Source organism: Ammodytes marinus (genome assembly GCF_949987685.1).
Source record: "Ammodytes marinus genome assembly, chromosome: 21".
Taxonomy (NCBI): Eukaryota; Metazoa; Chordata; class Actinopteri; order Uranoscopiformes; family Ammodytidae; genus Ammodytes; species Ammodytes marinus.
In genome coordinates, this window is record NC_137225.1 from 18,539,764 (window position 1) to 18,552,981 (window position 13,218).

Below are 13,218 nucleotides of genomic sequence, written 5' to 3' on the forward strand. Positions count from 1 at the left end.
TTACAAAAAGCTGATCGAAAATAAATGTTCATGAATATTATAAAATGTAGTTTAAAAACAAGCTTTTTTACTGTCTACTACAGTCATTGTTTATTATAGAAGTTCGGGCAGAGAACTGCCGTGATTGGTTCAAAATACGTATTGTGTCATAAGAACTACAGCATAGCCCACCTCATCTAAACCGAATCAATTGAGTTAATCAAACTTAAATGACAATACCTTTCATTTGTATTTAATAAATATGCCTTGCTCTCATACCAGCTCCCCAAATTACAGAATTACAGAAGGATTTTGTGAATTTGGGTTTGCAGGGGCTTTAACAATTAATGGTTTATAGTTTCTGATAAGGTCCCTGATAACGTCATGCAGACACACTGTGTTGTCTGGTGCTCATAACTGCGTTAACAGACATTATTAAAATATTAGATATCATAATTGACTATCACCACCCTGAAGAACGAAGCTCTCATGTCTGTACTTACCCTTCCTCATCTCCCTTTCCTCCCAGCCACTGACATGACAGCTGCGCGTTAACTTATGCAAAATACATACACAAGTATTACACGAAGCACTTAAAGCATTTAATAATTACTAAGGCCGATGCCTGATGCTCCGTCTGAACATGAGAGAGCTTGACGGCGAGGATCTGTTAATAAGATTGCCATGTTTTACTGCTGCCACGAGGACAGTTTAGTCATAAATGGTGCATTATATATTCATGAGACAATCAGTGTTTCATCCCTGTTTTTCCACTTGACTAACATTTGGCATGAGGATGTCAAATGAGCCACATTTCCCTTTCAAGCCAGAATAATTGGGCTACATCAAGCCTAAATATTATTTTAAAAAGAAAAATACAAAAAGTATTGTGCTACAATGTGAAAAACAATTTAATGTAAAAGATTAATTTAAAAGTGGAGTCAGTAATTCTGGAAAATGTTTGTCAGTTTATATCGCCTCACAATTTAGGCTGTGACCTAAGACACATCATAGGCCCTGTAACAAAGGATATCTAAACAAAGTGGGCCCAGCGTAGCTACCAACATGCCCGTTTACAGAGCCTAGGCTGTAAACACTGGATTTATTTTCAGTACACACACAGTATGGACAGGTGGCGGATGGTGAGGAGATATTTACTGATTTTGACAAAAAGTGCTTGACAACTAGCATTATCCAGAATAGCTGATTCCACCTTTAAATTAAGTTAGAGGATTGTATTTTTTAGCAACTTTTCTTTATGTAAACTTAACAGAAATGTTGCCTGTTCTGCATCTAGTTTCAGTAGAACTCTTGTTCTTATTCCGGTATTAATTTTAATGTACCTGTGCATTGCATGTGCTTTGCTGATGACCTGTGCTGTTTATGTGACACGGCGCCGCCACGCACTTTTAAAAATTTCATCACATCAACATCAAACGGGCGATAAAATGTGAAACCGTAACAGGGGCAGGGTTCTTATGAGGCCCAGCCATCTCTGACTAATGTTTAAAGTCTTAAAATCACACATGAAATATTTACAGCCGGGAATAATTCAAATATTTATAACATACATTAAAAACCATTAGCTTCAAAAATAAACACTCTGAGGGCTGTTATGCATGCCGTTAAGACAATTTTTTTGTTTGTATGACATTGGACATGACATCCTGATGTTTTAAGTAGAGAGGCAAACTTCACATGCTTTAGTTTAGTTAACATCAACATAGACATGAAGTTTGAGGAGGAACGGGCTGTCACGGTAGCTCTAAGGCTCCAGCTCTGAACCCAGACACTGAACAGACACTGACAGATGCTTCCATCTTGTCTCCTTCCATTGCTCACCATGTTCCCAGGCACTTTATTAGTTTTTGTAAACAGGCACAGGCATAACACCAATCCAATGGTGTGCTACTATGTTCTCTTTTAGTTCAAATGTGTTCAGCTAGTATGAAATAAACCACAACAAAAAACAGCAATATTTAATGTTTTACATTTGGCATATTTTTTGTTTTAATTACACAATTTAACCCCTTCATGGATGAATTGAAACAGACTCTATGCATGACAAAATATGAAAATAAACACATTTCTCAATTGAAGTAATATATGTTTAACACACCAATGAATCAAATTATATATTATGTGAAGACTATAAAATACACTATACAAACTTTCTAATAACAATATCATATCCAATGTGGTGACTGAAAAAAAAGCATGCATACGTAAGAGATCATCTTTGAAATAGCTAATTGGACTGACCTGCTGAGAATTTAACAAACCCTTAGTCTTAACTCAGTCTTGATTCAGCATAAATTAACATGACTAGATACTGTATACATTTATAATCAAGCAGGGAAACATACTCATCTTATAAACGCATAATTTGCCAGTCAAGTCCTCAATACTGCCTATACAATACCTCAAAAACATTGGATCAGTGTTTTAGTTTTTTTCAGAATAAAGCGGGGTTTGAAGAACTTAACTTAATACAATACAGCCAAAAGGGATTAAAACTACATGTAAATCAGGAAATTTGTCATGAGAGATGAAGAAACTAAGTCACAAAAATAATCTATAAAAGCATTTGGTTCCACAGCTGATCTCCATGGATACAATACTCTATCACAGTATTTGTCATTTAATATCAAAACATCAATATGTATCAGCAAAAAATAAATGTTTGTATAAAATAATGGAGGAAATAACCAGACATGAATGTCCCTCTCCCTTATCACTTTACACCTAAAAAATCAATGTATTTGATCTATCGCATTGATTTCAGGTCATATAAAAAAGAAAATATAGCTGTATCAGGCCTGTTCAATGATTTTCAGTCTCAAAAATTAATCACTATATGAACAGTTTATGACATTTCAGAATTATATTATCCCATTTGATATATGGCTTCTCACCCATTCCTCCCTTACAGACAATTTGTACATGAACCGGTGACTTTTTACCAAAAGTTGAATCGACCAATCACCAGTATCACTATCTTTACCTGCTCATACTTTAATTGAACAGTACAAACATATCAAAAGCAAACAAACATGAGACAAGACATACATGAGCTGATGTATGAAAATGAATAGTTTTTCTATTACATTTTGTATTTGATTATTTATCTTCATATATGGTAGTTGTATGGCATATGTGTCGTCCTGCCCTCATTCTAAGCCTTAACCTCTCAAACATCTCTTACTGGTACATGACTTTGAAACCCTCAGGCGAACTGTAACGAAACATACGTCACGTCTAAACAGCCTCCTAAGGAATGTACTTTGAAGAAGAGGCAGGAGATGCATTCAGGGCCATTTCTCCCTGGTGCTATTGATGCACTCGTGCAGGGAGTGCTTCCCCCAGCCAAGCGGCTCTCAACTCATTTTAGTATCTGTGGTTCCTGTTGATCCATGAAATGTCCTGTCTCTGGTGACTCTTCTTATTTACTAATGTATTCCCCTCAGTACGCAGCCCTCCTCTCCTCTCTCCACTGTTTAGGAGGGGGCCGGGGTTATAAATAATACCGTGGCCTGTCGACAAGGGCGAAAGCACCAACGAGGTGTAGAAACAGAGGAAGTTCATGCATGCATAGGCATCTCACAGCCGCTCACCTCACCATTAGAAATGTCTTTTGTGCATTGTTTGTTCCTGGGAGAGCAGAGCCTCCATGTAGATCTCTGCTGTCTTTGCATCAGCGATGTCAGCTCAGGAGTTATTTCACTAAAAGCATTCACACACGCCACTCATACTTCTAGAGAACTCAACCACAGTTATTTATTTAGTAATGTTCAGAAATCTGACCTTAAAAGAGCATCTATTAAAAGGATTATACTGTATAGAAAGATTTCATCGTCTGTGGTTTCGTTAGTTAATTAACCTTTATAGGCTTCCAATGAGTTTAAAAAGTCCTGACAAAATACTAGAGAGAGACAAAATAAAAGGGACATAAGAACTGATGTCACAACAAGACAAGAATTTCACACAACCACAAATGCTCTATCGGTGAACAATGAAAGAGGATTCACAGAAGATCGAGTAATGAATTTAACGTAAAGTTCTGCTGCTTTAACTCCCTTCAATCATGTGTCACTGCTACACTAGACTGAGGCCTGATTTGCTCCTTCAATTAAAAAACAAAGACTTTAATTATAAGTCCTGACAGTCCAAAGACAAGTCGCATGACAATCTCAGATCTTTCTTCCCATGTTTCCTGTTCTGTAAAAAATAGAAAAAAATGGTAGTAAAACAAACTGTTAACAAAATGACATCCAGTCAGACCAGTTGACATGACCTAAATTAAAAAACTTGTCTCAATTTGACATTTTACAAACTGATTTTCAGGCCAATAACAGCATATTAAGTCATTCAATTATATGATAAATTAAACCAAAGTTTCAATTAATTTCAACACGTTAAAAGAAACAATTTATTTTCACTATTTGTCATAACATATTTTAAACAAAATTAGGTTGTCTCTTCTTCTGCAGCAAGTTGGGATTCTCAACCAAATAAAATAACCATTACAGACATGAGAGAATTGTTTTCACTCTAAAATGTAAGATCTTCATCATATCTAATTCTGATATCATTCACAGTATTTGTTCATGTCACAGGCAGATGCACCTAACAGTGTGATTGTACTTGCAACATGCACTGTTTCTAGAAGAAGCTTCATTCTTCATTCTTACCGTGACTCACTAAAAAGCGAGAGTATATTTGAAGTCAGAATTACGTGTGACACAGCCGTAAAGTTGAGTGTGTAAATGTATTCTTATTAAATATAAAATGAGACGTTCTCAGAGGATGAAAGAAAGTTTGAAAAATGTATTAAATGTACATTTTGATTAATAATTCAAGCTCTTCTTTTGTAAATAAATGATGGTGCCATATTTAACTGCATGCATTAGTGCATTTTTTGTGTGGTTTCTATCACCTGAGGGAAAGAAATGGGATATTTGGGAGTTATTCCTGTTTAATTTTTCTGTTGATTTATGAGAGTGCAGTATTTTATAAAAAAAACCTTCACTTAGATGTTTGATTTGTTTTTGGTTCAACTGGACCAGATTTTAGCCACTGGCCATATCTCCTTGCTCCACTATTGCCAATGTGGGACAGAGAACCACAGCGTCCTCCAGAGAATTAACACACAACTGGCAACAGTCACCTCCAGCTGCTGCAGCTGAGGTGTAAAGAGTAGTTTTACCTGGACGTTATAGTCTCAGTCCCTGTGGCATTCTGGTTGAGGAGACTTAAAGGCAGGGCAGCTTATATCCCTTGTTCTGGCAGGGCGCTTTAAGTAAGATTCTTTTTTCTCGATTCTCCCCAGACACACCATCCTGAGAAGCCACTTTTTCCTACCACAGGAAGCCCAAGAGAACACTATAGGTAGCAGTCTGACAGGCAAACTGAACCCTGGCCTTTTATATCCTGCCAGGTTTGAGAAGTTGGACATCACCCCTAAAAGCGCCCAGAAGATTAAGCCCGTTCTGGAGCGCTGGATGGCGGAGGCTGAGGCCCGCCACCGATCCGGCATGCAGAACCTGACTGAGTTTATCGGCAGCGAGCCTTCCAAAAAACGCAAGCGGCGGACCTCTTTCACCCCGCAGGCGCTGGAGATCCTCAACAGCCACTTTGAGAAGAACACACACCCCTCCGGACAGGAAATGACGGAAATAGCCGAGAAGCTGAACTATGACAGGGAGGTGGTACGCGTCTGGTTCTGCAACAAGAGGCAAGCCTTGAAAAACACAATAAAGCGTTTGAAACCCGACATGGGCCCCGCTGGGCCAATGGACTCTCTCACTGATTCTCTAGAGGAGCTCCCCAAATGAACCAGCTCTCTGACGACAAGAGTGGAACCGAAAAGTGGCAGCCATTAAAATCAACAAGAGGTGGATGAACTCATCTTGAAATAAGAACTGAGAAATCCAGAGTAGCCTGGATGGACATGAGTTTCAAACTAAAAACTATGTGTTGTCAGTGTGATTACCACAGCTCTGTAAATGACCTTGGCGAAAAACCAAAAACATGAAAAAAGAGATTAATATCTGAGAATTATGTAAAAACATACGGTGTGCTGTTTCAAAGAGTTTTAGTTTCTGGCTTTACGGACCAGACTGTCGCTCAAAACTTTGGTTCCCACGAAGAGGGATTTAGTAAAGAGATCATACCAAATCAAAACACTATTTACCAAAGTCTGTTGCATCTGAGTACTAAGAATAATTTTGTAATGTAAATGTGCTCTAAATTTCTACATTTGTACTGGCAAAATCTAAGCTATATGTGTGAGGTTGTGTATACATTTTATCTTTTTCTCGCTTACCTTTTTTCTTCATTGTTTGTATGTAAATATCTTTAAAAAATTAACAAAAAAGAAAAATGCTGTCATCAAAATTGAAAATCTCACTGATAAAGTTCCCATTTGGACAAAAAAAAGTACCTTTGCTGTAAATAATTTGCATAATAATGTTGTTTGCCTCTGAATTTGTGTTTCATCTGCAAATATTTTCAGTCACAGTGTAACTTTGTACAACTTTTACAGGTATTTATTAATAATCTCATGAGATTGTTTCCGAGGACGACGGACTAAAGACTTTAATATGATGATGATGAAGATGAGGGGTTTCAGTGTAGGTCAAGTCCACTGCAGCTTTGTTTTGAGCTACTGTGTCATTCTGTTGCCAAAGCCTGATAGCCAAAGAACACATACATTTCAGCTCAAGGACTGTGAAGATTTTACCTTTTTTATTTCTTCCTTCACGTGATTTTCTCTCTCTCTCTGTTTCTCTCTGTGGGTCAAGTTTATCCAAACAAAACGAAACACTATCATGTCAAGTCATTGTCACTGAATTATAGAAAATGTTTTATTTTTTTGCCTCTGCATGCTTCCACTCAAACCACTTAAAAAAGGATTATTTACTAAATTTCATCAGGCATCCCAGAGTTAATATTATAATACTGAAAACAACGCATTGTTTTACATAATAAAGCCTTTAATTAAGCCCAGAAAATTATTAAATTTGTGGTTGAAGCCTGTATGTTGCCACTGACCAAACTACTGAACTCATTCCAGTTCAGCTGCTTTATAACCTTAATATCTTAACTCGAAAATAACATATATTTTCCTGCGAATATAATTTCCATTATATTCTGCACTCCACTACGCTAAGTGAAGGTTTACAGATGTTACAATCAACCATTTATAGAAATGTGTTTGTTTTTTTCACCTACAAATTGATTCCTACAACAGTAAAACGCTTGAAATGGTTTAATTCAACCAAATTTTTTTTAAAGATTTCATCTAGTTGTGTTATTTTTATCAGACTCTCCATCACTGTGTACCAAACTGTTCATGTTACTTGATATTACCTTGTTAGAAATGTCAATAATTGCAGGTATCCTCCCAGACCATTACTACAAATATGTGGCTTTTGTTTTGGGTGAATCTTGAGAATAAGTGTCACATGTCAGAACGAGTGAACTTAATTTGAAGTGAGGAAATTAGAATTTATTCAGAATCGTGCGTCTGCTGGATAGCTGTCCATCAGTTTCACATTGGTTACCTCAGTATTTTAGTCCCCTGTGCACTGCTGTGTTAATTTTCAATGTCTGTAAAACACACACACACAAACTCAGTAAATGTTAGAAAACATTATTTATTTTAATTTTTTTTGCTTGCAATATTTATTTCAGGCAAATCTTTGGCCGAGAAACTACCTGTCTGCATCTACCACCAGACAAACATGGGATAATATGGATCTGTTCTTAAAGCTTAACAATAAAGCTGTAACCAAAACCAAAAAACTAAAGACACAGTAAGGAGTTTTGCCTTCACTCAACTTTTCAATGCTGGACCAAAGCTCTATAGTTATGCACATTGTACAGAGAAATAGATTCATGATGTTGACAATCTTTAAAAAAATCAAATGAAATTAAAAAAAATCTGAGATAAAATAATTGAAGATGTAGAAATGTACAGTAGTTCATCCAAGGTTTACCTCAGTACTTGTGAGAATCATTCAAACACTATACAAGCAGCAGCAGGTCGGTGGAAAAAACAGACGATTACTCTGCACTGTGTGTGATGTCCACGTTCAAGAGACGCTTGTATTTTATTTATTATTATGTGACACATGATTGTTTTATTTTATATTTATTTTTTATTAGTGTGACATTTTTCACCTCAGTTTTGAAGAACCTGTAGACCCTGGTAGAGACACAAGGGAGAATACGGTTACGTTGCTCTGATAAACCAATTAGGATGATTTGTCAATCACCTTTAAATGCTTTTGTGAAACTTAACTAACACAAACAAACTGGTCAGACATTTTGTTAGTAGTCGAAGAACTTGAAACCAAAGCTGAAGACCCTGCAGAGGTTGGTTTTCATTTTTTTATAGACTGAAAACTGTACTTAATCTATAGAGCAATATCTGTTGGGTCAGTTAAACAGTGCACTTTGTGTATTTCCAAAAAAAAAGCTTCAAGTATGTCACATTGATTTGTACCATAATTAGTAATAAACAATTGTTTAACATGAATATTGTGTCCTGTTTTCGGTGTAATGATTTTTCTTTAATACAGTTAATACAGCTGGTCAAAACTGAAATAAGACATGTGTATCTATAAAAATGGTTATGCCATTATAATTTCCATCTCACAAAATGTACATTTTTCAGTCAGGCATTTAGCTTGCAAGCCAAATAAATGTACTTGCTCACCGTACTTTGTCCTTGCTGCAGTCTGTAATAGAAAAACAAAATGAACTAACGTCTGAGTATTAAGCCTGTTATTCCCCATTTAATGAGGCAGTAATATTTGCTAATTTCAATTACGATGGAGGAAACCCAGCTATCCAGATAGATAGATAGATAGATAGATAGATAGATAGATAGATAGATAGATAGATAGATAGATAGATAGATAGATAGATAGATAGATAGATTTTATAATAAAGTAAATTAAGTTCATATTTTGTGTAACACTTTAAAAGTGTGATGTGAGAAACGCAGGTCCTTCTCGCAGTCAAGTTCAAAGGTTTTCTAACACAAACATCACAACATGTAAAGACATCATTGACTTTTTCTTTCATCTTTTTCAGCTCCATGCACATAAACAAGGTTTATTGAACATTTCAAATAAAAAACAAACTTGTCCTGAATTTCTCTCTCCATAAGGTCAAGTTCAAGAGAATCTTAAATCAACCTGTACACACACCTTCATACATAAGGTGCATTTAACCCATTGCTGGTGAATTAATGCAACTGAATATGTGATGTGATTAATGGGAAAAAAAGGCTATAGAAAAAGAGCCAAACATACAATATTTAGCTATTTATTCAGATTTCCTTAGGGGTCAGTGGAGAAGAATGCATGTCAGGTTTGCTTCTCATCAAAGCTTCATGTGTTTGCCTCGCCAAATAACAACAAGACAAGTGTAAAGAAGAAGAAAAATATATAAATAAAACGGGAAAGAGAAAAAGCCTTTTGAAAACTAAACTCAAAAGTTTGATACGGCTTCCCTGTCCAGGATGCCTTTGAAAAAGGGGCAGGCTGCTGAAAAAGAAAGTAGTAAATAAATAAATAATAATAATAAAAAGCACAGACAACATAAATTATTAACATTAGACTGAAAACTGATGTTGGAGATGCTTTTTCGTCTTCCTTTCAGCTCCCCTTCATTTCAAAAACCCCTGGATGTGTTTCTGAGTGGTGATGGCTGAGGTGTATATGCGCGGCTCCAGCGACTTATTTGATGTTCTTTTGTTTTCCCTCGTCCCCGCTATTTTCATTGTCTCTGCCATTAACAATGTAATTGTGCAGATGCAGCTCCTGACCCATATCACAAACTGTTTGTTTATCTGCCAGCTGATAAAAAAGTTGACTTTATTTATTCTCTCTCTGCATCGGTAACAGCGCAGTTGAAAGGGATCCTAAAGCAGAATCACGGAGTAAATGTCAGTAGTTCGGGCTTTTTATTAATCATTCTTGGATGTGAATGTGATAAGAATGTGTCATGCACAAAAGTTTTGCTCATATTTTTGAACAATTCAAGTTTCCTATCCTAGATTTAACAAGGTAAATCCCCCCAAAATATCGGGATCCAAGAAAGTTTCCTGATGCCTCTTCATACTTTACCGTGTATAATACATCCTACATTTTATGTTATTACATCAGATCTAAATCTTGTTGTTTATTGCTATTTTCTGAAGCTACGGAGGCTAACAGGAGCAACTTGGGTCAAGGTCAAGTTCAGGTTAATTTATACAGTACATTTTATAATAATCAGAGTTGACCAGAGTTCTGTACAAGATAAAAACACAATACAAATCACAGCAAAACAAATTGAAAACAATAGAAAAATTCTGTATAAAGTGCCATGTGCATGAATGCTCTCCTTAAGAAGCATTCAAAGTGAACTATCAGTCCTCCTTTCCTTTATGTTCTTGCATTCCCCTGCTTTCTCTCTCTCTACTTACATGAAAGCTTTATATTTTTCAAAACAGAATCAAAGTGAGGTCTGACTTGTTGCAATCAAACAACCCCTTTCAACCTACATACACCTGAAATTGTCCCGGCCGTGTGTGGAAAGAGGGGGAGACTGGATAGAAATATTATGACATGTCGGCGCTTCGAATGGATTATGTTTCAATATCATTCAGGACACAGAACCAGAGAGGTGGAGGGAGAGAGAGGGGGGGGGATGTGTTGAATGCAGATGGTTTTATATTGCTGCCTTTTGTTTCCCATCAGGCATGAAGCATTCACTGTCCTTATCTCTCAGACGAGGCGCGGCTGGCCTGATGTTCTGGGTAAATGAACTGTCTGTCTTGTTTTCACTTCCTCCTCAAGGTTGAGATGTTGCCTCACTGACTGTGAAGCCGTGGAGCTGCTCAGGCATCTCCCCACTTTGCTGCTCCCGGTCTGCACACACCCAAATGCCTCTGAGGGTGCAATTACCAATCCTCACATGCAATCCAGGTTGGCCATGCATATGATCCCCTTTGCAATTCACAGTTGTTCCTGTTGTTTTGTTATTTTGCCTTTTTCTCTCTTTTTTTGCAGCGTTATTAGCAATGACATGCTGTGAGGTGTTTGCAGGTATGAGGAGTTAATAGCCCGGCTCTTTACAGAGACACCTGTCTGACTTGAGCAGCTGATTGCATTGGCTCATAGTCCATTTAACTTTCTAGCAGTTTCTTACTAACACGCACCTTTAGGCTGGGATGTCTCTGTTTTTTTTTGTTTTTTTTACAGCAGCCTGAGCTCTTCTCCGCTGTGTTTCTGTGCAGAAATATTTTTACCAAAAGTCTCACAAACACACAGGTGAGACTGTTGCACACCTGAGATAAAAGACACCGATCAATAACACTCGATTTAAAAAAATTCACATCCAGCTCTAATAGCTTTAGCAGCCATTAAATGAATGCATTTCTTTTGAATACCTGAGCCATACTCTAAGGCACACAAGGACAGGTCCAAGACCAATCATTACCAGCATAAAAAAATTGTATTTATAAAATGGATGTCGTTGAATAGTTTTAATAGTTTAATAGTTTATTTAATAGTTAGAGTTCAGGGCAGAGTTTGTGCTTAATCAAAAAGCCTTATGCTTGTTAAAAAAGAAGATGAAAATAAAAGGTTATGGCTCTCTTTGTGTCGACCTTGAGTATTAAAACCAATATTCAGGAGTTTTTATGCGACATATTACATTATGTCGTCGGGTTAGTTTTAAATGGTTTCTTTTTTTCAAAACACTCGAGTTTTGTCCTCAAAGAGAAACTTGTATCATAAATAAATCCTCACTTTACCACTAACTCCTTTTGTGCTTTTGTGCCAGTGGTGGGAACACATGAATGGATGTATTTCAAATGAATGCTGGACAAGGACTGGCATTTAACGTCATGTTAGAGTGAAACCACAGTCTTGCTGGGTCTGAGTTCTTTATTTAGGGAGTTCATGAAAATTAGAAGGAGGAGAGCAGCTGGCCAGGAACAAAAGAAAAATCTTAATAATAATGGAGATGGCCTTGTTTTCTTTATTAGGCTACCTGAAACACAAGGTTCAGGCTCCTCTACACTTATACCTTTTATAGCCTACTTTTTCATGTAAATGAATGTTGGTTCAATTAAACCATCGCCAAATGAGTTGACACAAAGTTGAAGCCTTTTAGCTCGTCAAAATTCTCTCTGTATTTCTCAGTATAGCAGCGTTTACAATCAAGTGTTACCCCCTGACACTGGCACAGGATCTCAGAAAATTCCCAAGAAGCATAGAAACGTTTAAGTTGTTGTTTCTTCTGCTCAGAAGAAACCTGGACGTACAGCAGAAGGTATAAAATCCATGCATGATCACCGAAGGTTTACCTCATGTACGTAGATACGCCGTCAGTGTTGTTGTAATAACTCAGAACTCCTCATGGGGGCAACAGAAGTTACGCACTATAGCTTTAAGTTAGGTTTATGGCTTTGACTTGTAGTGGAGTATTTTACTTTAACTTAAGCAAATAATCATATTATGCTCAGTGGTCCATCCCCTCTAAATATCTCCCTGGCTAATGTGTAGCAAGAATTACCATAATAACTATAAAATATGGTGCCACTAATATCTAAATTATGTGTAAAACATAAACAGCACATTTTGCACATAGAAATAGAGGATTAGGAAGTTAAAAGCAGGCATATGAAAAGTGAAATATGTAGTTTGTAGGCAGCTAGTGCATTGAGAGAGAAAAAAATAACCTTTGGCAAAGTGCAACTCTCCTGCACAGGGGTCATCGCAGCTTTGAGAGCTGGAAGAAAATAACCAGCCCTGCCCTCCATCATCCTCTCATCCCACTGACCTCCACACACCGTATAGTACTCAAAGCATATGCAGAGAGCGGGGGGTAGAAAGGGCAATGATTGCATATGTGAAGGCATCAGGAGAGCAGGTATGGATGAAAGTGGAGAGGATATGATGTGGTCGCACACATCTTTGCTTTCTCATTAACGTCTCTGTCCGGGCACTTTGGTCCTTTTTTATAGGGGGGGGGGGGGGGGGTAGCCATGATGAAACCCCCTCTTGGTGCAAAATGGCCGGGGAAATCACAGATGAGAATCACTCAAAGACAGGGAGATGTCAACAGGCACATAATGATAGCTGATGGCCCCCGAACACTCTCCCCCGTCTCCCTCTCAGTCTTATACCTGTCCAAGTTGCACTGCACTAAAAAACATAATTAGAGGTAAAAAAAAAA

The 13,218-nt window shown here is 37.2% G+C and overlaps 1 protein-coding gene across 1 annotated transcript in view; it reads left to right on the top strand.

Moving 5' to 3' along the window:
- Nucleotides 1–5,813, top strand: part of pou6f2 (POU class 6 homeobox 2) — a gene marked incomplete at its 3' end in the record, with an annotated part of 66,528 nt that extends 60,715 nt beyond the window's left edge. Inside the window, exon 9 of the mRNA XM_080050458.1 lies at nt 5,309–5,813. Coding sequence (XP_079906584.1) covers nt 5,309–5,813 — 505 coding nt within the window. The remainder of the gene's footprint in view (nt 1–5,308) is intronic.
- Between the last annotated feature and the right edge of the window lie 7,405 nt (nt 5,814–13,218).